Source organism: Rhinolophus ferrumequinum, chromosome 16 (genome assembly GCF_004115265.2).
Source record: "Rhinolophus ferrumequinum isolate MPI-CBG mRhiFer1 chromosome 16, mRhiFer1_v1.p, whole genome shotgun sequence".
Taxonomy (NCBI): Eukaryota; Metazoa; Chordata; class Mammalia; order Chiroptera; family Rhinolophidae; genus Rhinolophus; species Rhinolophus ferrumequinum.
Window position 1 is genome coordinate 22,506,366 of NC_046299.1, and position 16,702 is coordinate 22,523,067.

Here is a 16,702-nt window from a genome sequence, read left to right on the forward strand (position 1 = left end):
GTTAGATTTCTATCGTGTTTTTTTTTTTATAACTAGAAGTGTCCCAACTGAAATAAACACTAACCTGCCCCACCCCCCATCTTGAATCCTTCAACTTCTCTGGATATTCTTCTTTCCCAGGCCTTTCTCATTTCTACTTCCTTGTCTCTATGGCTCATCTTCCCACTTCTGAGAAAATCAAATGTAACCATCCTCCAGCAGTTTGGGGCTAAGTTGCAGGACCCTTCTGAGTCATTCCTCAGAGCAGGCTTTCGGGGCCGCCTCACACAGCCCTACGGCCAGTCGTGGCCGTCACCCCCCCACAACCCCCCAGAGTCCGGTCATCCTCTTTCCCCTGCCTACCACTGCCCTGATGCTATTTCCAAGGCTGGATGGTAAAGCTGTGGATGCCATTTGATCTGGAAAAGCAGGTCTAAGCATTCCATTTACGAGATGACACTGCTCAGCAAGCTCTCACATGCAGATGGGCGTGGCGCTCCACATAAAGTCACCGAATCGAAGGTGGACAGCACCGGAGAAGCAAGATCAGCAAACAACTACATTGGTGGTTACACGTGTAGGGATATCTACGTACACATCAAACACAAAATACATGTTCTGTGTAATAGCGTCTGTGTGACCCTAGTAGGGTGTAACCACCCAGGGGGTACAGGAATGCCTACACATCCCAAGGGAGGTTGTCTGTAGCATTAAGAGTGTGCCCTGCTGAGAAAACCTGAAAGGCCTAAGCCCATCTTACACAACAGTTGTAATAAGGGGCAATTATTCACATATGAAAAGATTCTGCACTTTACGAAAGGATTTACCTCAAGGTCCCACTAAACTGCATGGGCTCTACGACATTTAGAATAGGATTGGATTTGCATAAGGCTTCACAGGCGCTGTCAACTACGTAAACCAACGAGCCAGAATTTGTTTTTAGATTGTATAATGTGATGAACAAAACAAGGTAATTTGTGTGGGAGAAAGATAATGGTACCAAATGTCATTGTATCAGTTGAGGCAGGCATCTGATTCAGGGACAAGCAAGGCATTCCCTTCCTAACAGGGTTTCACTGTTAAATGGAGTCTCTATTATCACTGTAAAAAAAAAAAGACCAAGGTACCTACTTTCTCAATCCAGATCAAGCTTTTTAAAGACTGAATAACAATAATGATTGCAGGTAACACTATATAGATCTTACTACATATCAGGCACAGTTCTAAATGTTTTACAGGTATTAATTCACTTCATCCCCTCAATAACTTCATGTGTAGTTACTATTTATTATCCCTGCTTTATTGATGAGTAAATGGGTTATGTTGCCCAAGGTCAGGAGGCGGTAACTGGCAGAGCTGAGCTAAGAATGCAGGCAATCTGGGTCAGGGGCTATGTGCTTAACCACCGTACTATGCTGCCTGGCAGACAGTACGGGGGAGAGGAGTAGAAATGGGCCCTACTTAACCTATTACCAACAAATTCAGGCACATGGTGCTGAGGGCCAGTACAGTGAAATAGGAAAAAAAGGAAAAAAAGGATGGTGATTAATAGGAGGCACTAGGGAGGTTTCTGGAGAACTAGAGAGTTTCGTGATTTAGGTGCTGCTTACACGGGTGTGTTCAGTTTGTGAAAACTCATCAAGCTGTACTTTTTATATACATATAAGTCATGAATAAAAAATTAAACAGTGGAAGGATGGATTTAAGAGGATTTGGGTAGTATCATGAATGGCTTTTGCCCTCCTCTATTTTCCAAATGTTCCAGAATGCCTGAGCGAGGCACCATGGAGCTCAGAGGCCATGCGAACCACTGCATTCACCCATGTGGATGATTCTCAAACCTCACTGTGCAGCCTGAGACATTCAGCGGCCCAGACATCCGCTGAGCTACAGGCAACATACATCACAGGTAAGAGAGTGGCATGAAGAGCTGCACTGCCTGGGCTCAAATCTTGCCTTTGTATCTATTAGATGTGTGGTCTTGAACGTGATACTTCACCTCTCCCCTCTCCGTACTGTCTTGCTTTCTGCAATTGTGAAGCTGGTATAACACCATGTCTAACTCACGGGGCTTTACTGCATACTAAATGAGCACTTACAAGCGCGCCTGGCAAGGAGAACACAGTCCTAACTGTTAGCTCTTGTTCTCACCACTTAGGCCCACAGCTGCGGTCTCCTCCTATCTTACATCAGTTACCACATACCTTTCTTTGTCATTTCCCCATTACTTAGATAATACTATTATTCCCTGCCAGGTTCCAAAGTGAATTTTAGATTTATTTTAGCTATTCTTTAAGTAATAAAATCATATTACAAGGAATCTGAAAAACAGAAAATCAAGTGTTATACTTTTAGGACTGTAGTCATCCTGCTGCTGCTGTGAAAGGCCTGAGGGGATCTGTAGGCACAAACCACGGCCGTCACATTAGAGCCACCACAAAAGGGCCATCGGTGCAGAAGGGACTGTGGAGCACACTCCAGTCAACAAACACTAAGGAAACAGCCACACTTTTTATTTTGAAAACTCAGAAGGTTAGAAGGACAGTACAATGAATACCCACACGCCCTTCATCTAGATTCACCAGTTGTTAAATTTTGCCACATTTGCTTTCTCATCTCTCTCTCCACACACACTTTATTTTGCTGAGTTGTTAGAAAATTAAGTTGCAGACATCATGTCAGTGTACTCACAAATACTTCAGCTTTGATCTCCTAAGAACAAGGACATTATTCTATATAACCATAATACCATGTCTCGCTCAAGGAATTTCAGTTGTACAATACTGTTATCTAAATAGTCATATTTTTCCAATTGCCCTAAAAATGACCTTTTTCTTTTTCCCAATTTAGAATCCAATCAAGGATCATGAGTTCATTTAAATGGTCATGTTTCCCTTAATCTGGGATAGCCCCCGCCCCTTACCTTTTTATATCTTTCATAGCACTGACATTTTTTGAGTCCAGGCAGTTGCCTTGTAAAATGCACAATATGGAATTGTCTGACTGTTGGCTCATGATTCAATTTGGGAATCATTTTTGGAAAAGTGCTACATAGCTGATGATTTATACTTCACATGCAACAGAGAAGGAGGTACATAGTAAGAATTTGTTCCATTATTGGTATTGCTACATTTGATCACTTGGTTATGGTGATGTCCACTCAAATCTTTTCATTGTAAAGGAATTCTTTTTCTCTGTGTAATAAATAAATAATCTGTAAAGTGATTTTTTAAATCCTTGTGAATATCTTGTTCCCCTACAATCTTTTTATTCAATGGTTTTAGCATCTGTTGATAATCTGCCTGAATTCATGATTACATTAGTATTGCAAGATGGTCAGTAGTGATGTGTATGGTGTGGGTGAAATGAACCCTTGCAAATCAAATCCCATTTTTTCACTCACTTGCATTACTATTTCATAAGCTATAATATTAGAACTATTTCAGAAGTTCATCTGCTTGACCCCACCTGACAGTGATTCATAACACCTACCTATTTTACATTTCTCTGATCTCTATCCATCTGAGCAAGTACATTAAGTGGAAACAAACATATAAATACACTGGCTTAAGCAGTAGACAGGGAGTTACCTGTCTATCTAAACAAGATGTTGCCTAGTCTTTAGAGCCCCCTTTCCTATAGCAGATCAAATTCCACATCAAGGAAAGTCTATTTTCCCAAAGACAGTTCTATATGGAAGTCAGCTTCAGGCACCCCAAGAAGGGAGAGGGGAAACACAAAGTGTTCAGGCAGTAGACTTGGCACAATTTTAAAGATTCTTCAAACCATACTAGGACAGTACCAAATCACATGGGCCAGCTGCTCCAGGCAGCCTGCTTCCCCTGCCTCTGTGAACGTTACTTCTTCCTGGTCAACAGTTCTTTAGAGCCTAAACACCATCCCCAGACCAGCTGCATTAGAATCCCCTGGGGAGCTGGTGAAGAAACAGATGCCCCAGTCCTATCTCTGACCAACTGAATCAGAGCCGTGCGGAGGGGTTTGGGGATCAGCGTGTTTACAGGCTCCCCAAGGCATCTCATGAGCAACCAGGCAGGGAAGCCTTGCTTAGAGAAGACCCACTGTGGCCTCCAAAATAGGACTATCCCATAGTACACACAATGGTAGATGGTAGTTAAGTACCAGTCCCATTATGTGACAGCCACTCTGTCAACAACTGACTCCCAGGGGTCTGGAATGAGAGCAGAGGAGTTCAACCCAAAGGCTACTGTACCTCCAATTTATAATCTACTCAAGGCTGGGGGGAAAAAAAAGTCACAGTACTTAAGAGAAGCTGCCAGACCTATGGCTCTTCAAATTTCGTCTCTACCAGAAGCATCTGGGAGCATTACCCCAAACACTCGGAGTCAGGGGTCTCCTGAGGGGCCCAGGAATGTGACTGCAACAAACTCTCCAGGACCCCCGATGCAGGAGGTCTGAGGACCACTGTGAGGGCCGCTGGCCTGGATGCTGCTCTGCCCTATCAAGAAGCAAAGCGCAGAGCTGGATGAAGTATCTCAGCCTACATTTGAAGGATACTTACCAAACCAAAGAACCAAAATCTGAGGTCATATGCGAAATATTTCTGAGAAATTAATTAGCCACAAAGAAACATGCCGATGATATGAAACCCTCCATAAAAGATACTGAGTGTCACTCCAACATTGACACTGATACAGAGGACTCCACTGGAGTCCTCCAGGCAGGCTGAGCCAAGAGCAGGAGACCAAGGTGGCCAGCACAAAGTCCCATTCAGGCTCCATGTCAGCAGTCTCCAGAGGGGCACAGGACCATCCCCTAGAGAGCACCTGAATCATCTGAATCAAACAATATTTCTCACTGTCAAATTCCTGCCTGATTCCAGCTTCACTTCAGTGTGAGGGAACAAGCTCCTGGCAAAAGATTCTCTGTCTCTGCCCTACCCTCTACCGTTAACCCAAGCCTTAGTCAAACTTCACATGTGTGCTTGTGTCCTCAGAAACAAGGATGGGTAGGCCACTGGCAAGAGGGAGCAAGGACCGTGCTAATTATGGGAAATGGGGCCGACAGAAAGCGCTGGTCAGTTCGTTCCATGCAGAGGTGGCCTTTCGTTCACTGGGAATCAGAAGCATGGCTGGCAGACGCAACAAGGGCTCGGCTTGGCAGAACAGCGACACGGACTCCCCCTCACTGCAGGAGGTCATGGTGACATATCCTTCTCTTCCATGGCCCAGGCAGTTTTCCACCCAAAAAACACCAGGCAAAACAAGTCACCCTCATGGTACAAAAGGGGTGTAATACTCACAGGAAAGGTCACTCTGCGGACATCAAAATACATTTGCGAGTTCCCAAAGCCAAGCAGGCTCATGGCAGAAGGATCACCACACCAGTCAAGACTTGGGGCTCTTACCTGACTGGAACACGTATCTGGCGAGGCCTTGCATTAGCTCTGCTGGCCATGTTGGGGGAGCAGACTCCCCTGTTTCTCTCTTCAGACGAAATGTCAACTCAAAGCCAAAACCACTAGGTCCGTCTGTTCCTGTAAATCTGAAAGGAATTAAAAGCAAATGATTTTAGTTCAAATATCTTCGGAACAACACTATTTTGAAAGTCTAATTAAAGTTCTCCCTTGTTCTTGATGGCCTCAGCATCTGAACCCCGTAGGCAGAGGAATGTCCCAGTGTGTGAGCCCTGAAGGGAGGAAGGACTTACAGGGCTCGCGAGCCCCACCCACCAGCCACCTACAGTACTTGTGGATGACCTTGGCCCAGCCAATCAAAGTCCCTGCTGGCACTCTCAATGTACAAATTCCACATTTTGTGGCTCTGGAACATTCCTTTTTGTGTGTTGAGGGTCCATTACTGAAAATCTTCCTTGTTGACACTTCCTATTCCTTCAAGCTTTTAACAAGCACCCACTTAGTTTGCTAAGAATACAGGTCCTACTGTACGCTCTGTGAGACAAGACCCCTTCTCTGCTTCAACCTCCATCCCGTCCCACAAGGGTGCAATCCTCCAGTTGGGCTGTCTGGCCATCAAACTCAGCATTTGCCGGAGGATTCCAGGGCAGATTCCTAACACTGGAGGGGCCATATTCTTCCTACAACCAGCACCCCTTGTGCACTCATTAATCAGCACGTGTGCTTCCTGAAACCTGGCACCTGCGTGCACTCTTCAATCACTGGAACCTTGAGGAAGCATGGTTTGCCCTCCCTTGCCATCCCCAGGTGGCCCAGGATGAGGAGGGTTACTGCCTCTGCGGCCACACTCATCACAGTGACGATGAGGCAAGAATGCCTGCCTCCCTGTCTGCTAGAAAACCCTGAAGAGCCCCAAGTCTCCTGAAAGGGACTTCTGCTAGAGAGGGAAATGATGTGGATTAGAGAGCAAGGCCTGGTTGGAGGGTGTGGGGTGACACACCTCCTCAGGTGAGGGAAGCGTTCTAGGAGGAGTTCCTGAGAGCTCAGGCCTGCCAGCATGGGAAGGGTTAAAAGTTAAAACATGTTCATGATATAATTTTCAGTAATTATATCTTGTACAAACACGAGCCATAATGATTGTACATGTGGAAACTCCTCAGCATACAAATACAAACCATAAACTAAGATGACAGCCCACACCTCCTTGCCAGCCAAGCTACTAGAACAGGTGGTCAGAGGGGAGAATTCTGAAGGGATGATGCTGCAGCCCAACCCTGAAATTCCAGATGGCCTCTTTCCTTCATCATCACCACCTTCATCATCATCCTCACCCCCAAGAGGCCAGGCCCAAAAACTGGAGACAAAGAGATTCAAAGTCTCAGCTCTCACCAGTCCTAGCCTTGCTGTGCTCCATACCTCCTTTGCTCGCTGCGGCAGAGAGGTCACCTCTGAGAGCTAAGTTCTCAGAAAGACTGAAAAGGACTCCATCCTTAAAGTCACCATGGTCAGACCCAATTATATTCAAAGGATATGTACACGGTTTGCACTTCCTCTGGGCATCTAGCAATGTGGGAAACGGAATCCATTTGGGAGGTACACGCCTAGAATTTTGGAGACCATGCTAGAAGATGCTTGGCAGGACGCAGTGTCAGCTGTTTTCTTTCCTTGCTGAACTGCCCTGTTTTGGGGCCATTCCATGTAGGGAGGCTGAGGGAATAGCTAAGCAAACTGAGGCTGGAAGAGCTGCCTCCCAGGGGCTGCAGGTGTGAGAGGAGTGTGAAAACCTAAGAAAATGTAAGACTGACTCAGGGTTAAAACTCTACAAAAGATGGGTCACTAGGTCAAAGGGAAGATTTCAAGCAGTCACCAATTAGAGGCAGCTTTGTAAAATGTATTAGAACATTACTCCAGGGCTTTCATCTTGGGCCAAGAAAAATACATGATTTCTAACCGCAAAAACTTGAGAAACAAACTCAAAGAAGCACGTTCCTCAGGATGCGCAATGGGGAGAACCTCAGATGCAGAGAGAAATCATACGCATCCAAGCGGCACCGCTTCTCTAAGGAGGGCTCGCACACACGCACACGCATGTACGGGTGTGTATGCACGCACACGCATGTGTACGCTGTCTGCCTCCACACACGGTGCTTTCTGGGCCAGCTCTGCGGCTGGGAGGGACAGGCCCGGCCAGATGGTCTCCACCTGTATTTGATTACCACCCACCAGGCTGGCTGGACACATCCTCGAAACTCTGAAACATGAGTTTGGAATGGCACAGCCTCAGGATAAACATACAACCTGGAGCCTGTCAGGTCTCTTTTTCAAGGCAGACTTCCCAGGCAATAGCCAAGTGACAAAGTCATTCAGTCTTTAAAGTCCCCTGGAGGGGGCTGGCTTGGTCTGGACTCCCTCATGTGAGGGTTTTTCTAGCCAAAGAGGTTTTGTCTGACCAAAAGATAAAGCCCCTATTAATGAGTGGCTGTGTCTCACATCCTCCAAGAACGGAAAGCATGAGAAGAAACTGGCATGTGCAGCAGAAGGTGGGATCTGGTCAGAGCAAAGAATTTTTCTAACACATTAGGCTGCTAAAATACTGGCTGCCTTGTGGTAAAGGGGACCAGTGGGATTTCTTCCTACAGGGATTTTTAAAGGAATACATTACAGATTATCCCCAGTCTGGTAGGGAGGGGCGAGGGGTTCTATCTGTCTCGTTGCAAAAGGATGAATGAGATGGCCTCTGAAGATTGTTTCCAGCTCAAGAATTCTGATCCTGCGCACTGAGGGTCTAGGGCAGAGGAGGGCTTTGTCTCAGCCGTTTGGCGAGCCTAGGAAGGGCTGTGCCAGGCTCAAGAGTAACAGCAAACCTACCTATAGGAAGAACACGTGCCTTGAATTGTAGGCACAACTGTCTGACCACTGGAATCTGACCAAAGGTCTGTCCCAAAGCATCTGACTAAGAAGGTATCACTCAGCCTCCATGAGGCCAAAACGACTGCTAACTCCAGGCAGAAGATAAATAGGACAGACTCTCTGGAGGAAACACAACAGTTGGGGAGGACAGAAAGAGCTGACCTAAAAGTTGGCATCTCATGCTCAACACCATTAGTTATCAGGGAAATGCAAATCAAAACCACAATAAGGTACTACTTCACACCCTCTAGGATGGCTAAAATAAAAGACAGACAATAATAAATATTGGCGAAGATGTGGAGAAACTGGAACCCTCATATACTGTTGGTGGGAATGCAAAATGGTGGAGCTGCTTTGTGAAACAGTTGGGCCGTTCCTCAAAAAGGCAAACATGGAGTTACCACAGGACCCAGCAGTTCCACTCCTAGGTATAAAACCAAGAGAACCGAAACCAACGTTCACACAAAAACTTGTATACTAGCGTTCATAGCGTTATCCATAATAGCCAAGAAATGGAAGCAACTCAATGTCATCAGTAGATGAATGGATAAACAAAATGTAGCATATTCATACAATGGAATAAAAAGGAATGATGTAGTGATACTCGCTACAATGTGGATGAACCCTGAAAACATGCTAAGTGAATGAAGCTAGATACAAAAGGCCACATAGTATATGATTCCATTTACATGAAATGTCCAGAATAGACAAATCCATAGAGACAGAAAGTAGATTACTGGTTTCCGGGGAGTAGGGGGAGGAAACAACGGGGGAGTGACTGCTAATGGGTACGGAGTTTCTTTGGGGGTGGTGGTGATGGAAATGTTCTGGAATTAAATAGAGATGATGGCTGTACAACTTTGTGGATATACTAAAAACCACTGAATTGTACATTTTAAAAGGGTAAATTTCATGGTATGTGAATTGTATCTTAAAAAAAAAAAAAAGCTGGCATCTCAGGTACAACTAAATGCTCGGGGAGGCAGGGCCAACCACCCCAAGTAAGCGAGGTCTTTACCTGGCTCTACCTATTAATAACCACCACTATGATAAACTATGAACACTTACTACATTTGAGGCTCTGCACTAAGAACTTTTCTTATGTCATAGCATTTAATTCTCCAACAACTCTATGACTCAGCCATTGTTATCCTAATTTAATTAACATGTGAAAAGAAAAGATACTTGTGAGAGTTTAAGTAAAATTCCCTAAGTCACACAGCCAGCAATGGAGCTCAGACTTGAGGTCTGCCTGACTCCAAGGGCCATCTTCTTATTGCTATGTGACCTAAGAAAAGCTCTGTGTGTCTCAGTTTTCTAGTCTATAAAATGGAGATAATAATAGTAGCAATAACTATTTCAGAGTTGTTATGAGGATTCAATATTTAAAAACTAGAATACTGTAAGCATTTTATCACTTACACTAAGTGAAAGAAGCCAGTCACAAAAGACCATATATTGTATGATTCCATTTCTATATGCTATATAACCTATAATATATACATAACATAAAATGTTCAGAATAGGTAAATCTATAGAGACAAAAAGTAGATTAGAGACTGCCTAGAGCTGGCAGACTGAGAAGTGTGGAGTGACTGCTAATAGGTGTGGGATGTCTTTTTAGGGTGATAAAAAAAGTTCTAAAATTAAATTATGGTGATGGTTACATAACTGTGAATATACTAACTGTATACTTTAAGTGGGTGACTGAATGGTATATGAATTATATCTCAATAAAGCTAGTTTTCAAAACTGAGAGAAAAAAACAAAGACCTGATAGTAAAAAAATTCAGACTGTAGATATAGACATACCTGCTTTTAAGCATATGAGATGTTCAACTTCACTCATGATAAGAGAAATATAACTTAAATACAAATTAAAACAATGAGATACCACTCTCGCCTATCAGATTGGCAAAAATTAAAACGTATAATGTCACATTTCATTACTGAGCCTATGGGGAAAGAGGAATTCTCAAACATTGCTGGTGAGGATACAAATTAGTACAACCTTTTTGGAGGGGAAGTTAGCAATACCTAACAAAATTACATATATGTTTACCTTTGGACCCAGCAATCCCACTTCTAAGAATTTTTAAGTGCAAAATATTGGAAACAACGTAAATGCCCATTCATAGGAGAGTGGTTCAAAGAGAACTATGCGGCTCTAAGAAAAAATGAGGAAGAGCTCTACAAACTCATATGGATACTGTTAAGTAAAAAAAGCAAAAAGTACTATTGTATGCTACCTTTTGAGGAAGAAAAATAGGAAATTATACATATATCTGCTCATTAGTGCAAAAAGCAATACAGGAAGGATAAATCAGAAACTATTAAGACTAGTTACCTATAGGTGGTAGGTGAGAATGAGGTGGAAAAGACGGCAGGGGTGGGTGTGTGTGTGTGTGTGTGTGTGTGATTTCTCTGAATATGTATCCTGGTCATAATAGGTGTTCGATAAAGACTTAATGAATGAGCTAACAGGCTCAGGCAGCAGCCCTTTCCATTAAGATCCAGCCTGACTCCAGAGGAAGTGGCCCCTGCTGGCCCCCAGTTCCTCTGATACCCAATGGAAGGGCTATGGCATTCCTACAGTGCAGCTGACAAGCCTCACCCATCTCATGTCACAAAGTGATCACCCACCTATCTTTTCAAGATGTGTTTGCTCCCTGTGAGCCCACAGCTCAGGATGGCACAGCACAGCTGAGTTGCAAGGCAAACACTCTTGGCATCATTGTATGATCATCCCCACCTGGGCTCTGGGCTGCACGTGTGCTGCAGGGGAGCTGGCGGAGCAGTGTCCAGGACTCTGACTCCTTCCAGAAGCAGCAAACATCCACCAACGATCAAAAGACAATTAGGAAAACTCAACACAAAATCTGATCCACTGCTCTGCCTGGGCAGTTTTAACTCCAGAACATCCAGTAGGACTCCTGGTTAGTCTGCCCAGAAACAAATGTGGAGAAGCCAGGGCACAAGAAGCAGATCTGGCCTTTCCCCTCATCCTCCTGTCCATCCCAGCCTCCCATGACCTGGGGATGCTCCAGCTCTTGACCTAGTTACTAAAAAGACTGCATCGTGGGCCACAGGACTCTGGCACTGCTTAAGGAGAGTGACTAACTTGTCCCTGTTTGCCCGGGACTTTCCGGGCTTTTAGAATTGAAAGCCCCACATCCGGTGGAAACCATCAGTCTCAGGTAAACTGAGACAGTCTGTCATCCGACACTGAACTCTCACTATCTGACCACACAAAACAAAATGTTGTCACATTTATGTACCAACTATATATCAAGAGCCACCAAAATGCCAGCAGTGCGGGAGCAGAGTCTCTGAAGTCAAGCTGCCTGTGCTTAAGTCCTGGCTCTGCTCCTTCCTGGCTGTATGACCTTAGGCAAATCCCAGAGCCTCTCTGTGCCTCAGTTTCTTCACCCGTAAAAAGGGAGATATGAAGAGTGAACCCTAAGGTAAGCTATGGACTCGAGTGATAACGATGTGTCCATGTAGGTTCATCAATTATAACAAATGTCCCATTCTGGTGCCTAACAGTGGCATGTGTGGGGGCAGAGGATATATGGAAACTCTGTACCTCCCCTCAATTTTTCTGTGAGTCTAAAACTGCTCTAAAAATAGTCTATTTTTGAAAAATGGAGATATAAGTAGCTATCAAATGGGAACTACTTAAATGAGTTAATATGTATAAAATACTTGGAACAGTACCTGGAACACAGTAGGTACTGTCAGCTATTATCTATACTGGAAGTTCTGGGAATTTATAATAAGAGAATAATCTTGTATTTGACAAGGACTTTGGATGAATTTATTCAATGGTACTTATAAGAGGAAAAAGTTTAGAAGCAATAAGTTCTGATGCATTGTGTGGTGGGACATTACACAGTCATTAAAAATCAGAGTTCTAGGGCCGGCTCGGTGGCTCAGGCGCTTGGAGCTCCGTGCTCCTAACTCTGAAGGCTGCCGGTTCAATTCCTACATGGGCCAGTGGGCTCTCAACCACAAGGTTGCCAGTTCGATTCCTCAACAACCACAAGGGATGGTGGGCTTCGCCCCCTGCAACTAAAATTGAACACAGCACCTTGAGCTGAGCTGCCGCTGAGCTCCCAGATGGTTCAGTTGGTTGGAGCGCGTCCTCTCAACCGTAAGGTTGCTGGTTTGATTCCTGCAAGGGATGGTGGGCTGTGTCCCCTGCAACTAACAATAGCAACTGGACCTGGAGCTGAGCTGCGCCCTCCACAACTAAGATTGAAAGGACAACAACTTGACTTGGAAAAAGTCCTGGAAGTACACACTGTTCCCCAATAAAGTCCTGTTCCCCTTCCCCAATAAAATCTTAAAAAAAAAAAAAATCAGAGTTCTAAAAGCAGGAGGACTAATTTCTGAGATCTGAGAAGCAAAGGGCTTTCCATCTCTAATTGGTGAGGAGGAACAGAAAGTTTATGTCAAAACCCCATTCTACAGCCTCTATTGTTTGCTGTTCACCTATTGTTAACTATAGGACAAAAATATAAACAACTTTTTTAAATGGTCATGAAAGTAAAACTCTTGTACATGGCTGACGGGAATGAAAATGGTACAGCTGCATGGAAAACAGTGTGGTGGGTCCTCAAAACATTAAACATAGATTTATCATAGGATCCAGTAATTTCACTTCTGTGTATATACCCAACAGAAATGAAAACTGCGACTTAAAACAGATACTTGTACACAGATGTTCACTGCAGCATGCTTCACAATAGCCAAAGGTGAAAACATACCAAAATGTCCATGGATGAATGAATGGATAAACAAAATATGGTATGTCCATACAATGGAAAATTATCCAGCCTGAAAAAGGAAACTCTGACACATGCTACAACGTGAATGAACCTTGAAGACATTATGCTAAATGAAATAAGCCAGACACAGAAGGACAAACATTGTATTATTCCACTCATATAAGGTACAAATTCACAGACACAGAAAATAGAAAGATGGTTGCCAGGGGGTGGAGGAATGAGGAATAGGGAGTTATTGTTTAATGGGTACAGAGCTTCAGTTTGGGAAGATGAGAAAGTTCTGGAGATGGATGGTGGTGATGGTAGCATAACAATGTGTAAGTACTTAATTTCACTGAACTACATAACTAAAAATGATTAAAACGGTACATTTGATGTTATATATATTTTACTACAGAACAAATGGTGATGAAAAAGCATGAACCAAAATTTAATACAAAGTATGATTTAAAATATTAATATTTGTGTATACACACATAATGTAAAGATATGAGAAAAAATATATATGAGAAAAAGAAAGAAAATGCAATGAAATGACTATAGTGGCTATCATAGTTCAATTTTTCTTTTTCAATCTTCTTTGTATTTTCCAAATTTTCTACTGTTTATAATGTCCGGTGTAGACTGTAAACCCCACAGGGCAGGGTTCACTACTGTATCTGCAGGTCTAGCCTGCCAGGCTTCTCATAGAATCTGTTGGCTGAGTGCACATATTGGAGAGGACCATGGTCAATGCCCCTTTCTCTGGGGGTGGCTGGATATTTCGATTGGTGTCTGGAGCAAGGAATGTTGGGCCAGCTAAAGCTGCTGCTGATCTTGTGAAGGTGGCACCTCTAAAGTCAGGTCTAGGTACTATGGCTGTCTCAAGCTCAATGCTGATGTCAAAAGAAAAGGAAGAGGGGACCATTTGCCTCAGGAAACACATGGCACAGGAGGCCCGGTTAGTCCAATTCCAGAACCAGGGGTAATGTCACTTTATTCCTTGTTGTCCCTTCTTCCCCCTTCTTCCTTCTGTACGCCCTGGTCCTGCACTAGAGAGAGAATTGGGCAGACCAGCCCTTTATCCTGGGGTTGGTCTTCCTTGCCAACGAGCCCTTCCCCTTGGGAATTAGGCTTTTGTACAATTGACAATTACTGATACTTCTTTAGCTGTTTTGAAATGGTGTTTGGTGACTACACAAATACTATATACTAGGCAGTAAAACTTTGTAGAACTCTTTTGAAATATGTTTATATGGTAATATTCTGACATAGCTAAGATTTCTTTAAATTTCCAGGTATATTAATTTTGTAGAAACTTAAAAAAGGAAAGAATGAGGTGGGAGGGGGGTTGGGAGGCTGGGTGAAAAAGGTGAAGGGATTGAGAAGTACAAACTGGCAGTTACAAAATAGTCATGGGGATGTAAAGAACAGCATAGGGAATATAGTCAATAATATCGTAATAACTATGTATGGTGTCAGGTGAGTACCAGACTTACTGGGGTGATCACTTTGTAACTTATATAAATGTCTAACCACTATGCTATATACCTGACACTAATATAATACTGAATGCCAACTGTAATTGGAAAAAAAAATTTTTTTTAAAGAACAAAAGAAAAAAAACAAGAAAAACTCCATTAGTTGAGACTCTGCAACGTCACACTGAGCTGGAAGTCCAGCAAAGCGATAGAGCAGGGCAGCCGTCTTTGAGTTTTAACTCTGAGTCGTAGATGCTTCTTCCAGGTCATGCCATCCAACCAGATTCGGGGAATGCATTTGCCTCGCTCAAGTAGATGTTTCCTGAGACCCCTTGCTGGGAGCAAAAGACCACATTCCCACAGCAGGCCTCAAGTTTAAAAACAGTAGCTCCCCGGACTGATTCAGCTGAGAATCCAGCCAAACAAACTCACCTGGTTCCCAACACTTAGGATGGCTTAACTCTATCCCAGTGAGCAAAGAGCTTCCCAGACTGAGACACAAAACCTAACAAAAGCACCAAGCCCAGAGCAGCAGACCCTTTCTCTGCAGGGTGGTGAAAGCTCACAGTTCACTCTCCCACAGTGGAGACCTACTGTACCTTCTTCCTTCTACTTCCAACCATCACCAAAGAACGGAAAGGGAAGTCCCCTGGGGGATTCCAAGCCAGCCTGTCACTCTATAGGAATTCTGGGCCAAGCAAAGGCTGGCGCCTGGGTTTCTTGGTATCATTATGACAGCTGCCACTCTTGGCTTTGGCTTAAAGTAACACTTATACAAAGATTTAAAAAAAAAATAAAAAGACAGGCTAGGTCTATGGTGGCAAGATCACAGCCTGATTTGGGAAGTGAGGTGACACCTGCACACAGTGTACAGCTTAGGGCTTCTCGCATACCTGAGAGCCAGGTATTCTGCCCAAGGGCCTTCTGTCCACCCACTATCCTCCAGGACTCTGGGAAGCCAGCCACCCCAGACCGAGACATTTGAAAGAGGGTAATGGGAAGAAACAAATCTTTTCAGCATCTCAGTTCCCCAAGAGCAAGGACTATACTTTTTGCGTGTTCTGTACATGGGCACATCATGTCACAGCCGAGCAAATGCTAAATGGTAATAATATCCCCACTGCTGTCCAAAAAGATAATCAGACTGAAACATCCAACGACAAGCAAGATAAGACAGTATTAAAAAGCAATGAGCCTTCCTCTCAGTCACTATCAGAGTCAGACTCAAATATCTTAATGGCATTTCCTTTGAGGCAATGTTGCTGCTGTTTCCTCTTTCGGGAAATAAAACCATCCCTCAATTCTGTTCTCTTGCCTTCACATCAGTGCTGAGGTCCCACATTACTGAAAAATTTCCTAAAGCCCCCCTTGTGACCCCACTATATCATCCCTCTGCTTCCCTCATCAGTCAACAGATAATTTGTTGAACATCACATTCTTTACATGTCTTCAAACTCTCCAATCTCATCTTGCTCCACTGTCCTCCTCCCTTACCAAGCCCCAAACATACTGGCCAGCCTTCTTTCTGTTCTTTGAACACCTCAAGGTCCTTCCTACCTCAGGGCCTTTGCACTAGCTATTTTCACTGCCTACTGTCTTCATATGGTTGAGTGACCAGAGCATTGTACAACTTGAGGGAGCACTGCCTGCACAGAAAGCCACCGGATGGTTCTGCGCAGAGGAGTGACATATATAAGATGCTATGGATACTGCTTCCAGCCATAGAGCTAGCACAGAACTAAGATATCCACGTCATCAATGCTCCTGCAAAGCTCTGACCGCAAAGTCTTCCTGCTCAGGTGCTGCTGTCCTTCTGGGACCTTTCTCTGGGCAAAACCCCTGGCTACAGGAATGAAAAATTGCCAGATTGGCTTTAGGAGGGCAAGAATCCAGCATGTCTGCAACCCAATATATGGGAAAAGCTACAGCAAGAAGGAGAAGATGACAAGCCATGGTGTCATCTGCCGATTTTCACTATGCTTTTGCCTCTAACCAACAAAGCTTTTTCAGAAACATTTAGGAGTCAAATCTGCCACAGGCAGAAAGCCCAGCTAGCCAGCTGGACCCCCTGGGATCAGGAGGTTAGGCCAGCCCCATTCTCAAGTAGTTACCCTTCCCCATAGGCATGGCTCCTGAGATCAGAGTAAGGGAAACTAGTGGTCAGAGGC

At 44.1% G+C, this 16,702-nt stretch overlaps 1 protein-coding gene across 3 annotated transcripts in view; it reads right to left on the reverse strand.

Moving 5' to 3' along the window:
• The window catches only part of SUFU (SUFU negative regulator of hedgehog signaling), a 97,421-nt gene that overhangs the window by 64,388 nt on the left and 16,331 nt on the right, over positions 1-16,702 (reverse strand). For all 3 annotated transcript variants that reach the window (XM_033130638.1, XM_033130639.1, XM_033130640.1), the window contains exon 3: positions 5,366-5,502. In XM_033130638.1, the coding sequence (XP_032986529.1) occupies positions 5,366-5,502 (137 nt within the window). The remainder of the gene's footprint in view (positions 1-5,365; positions 5,503-16,702) is intronic.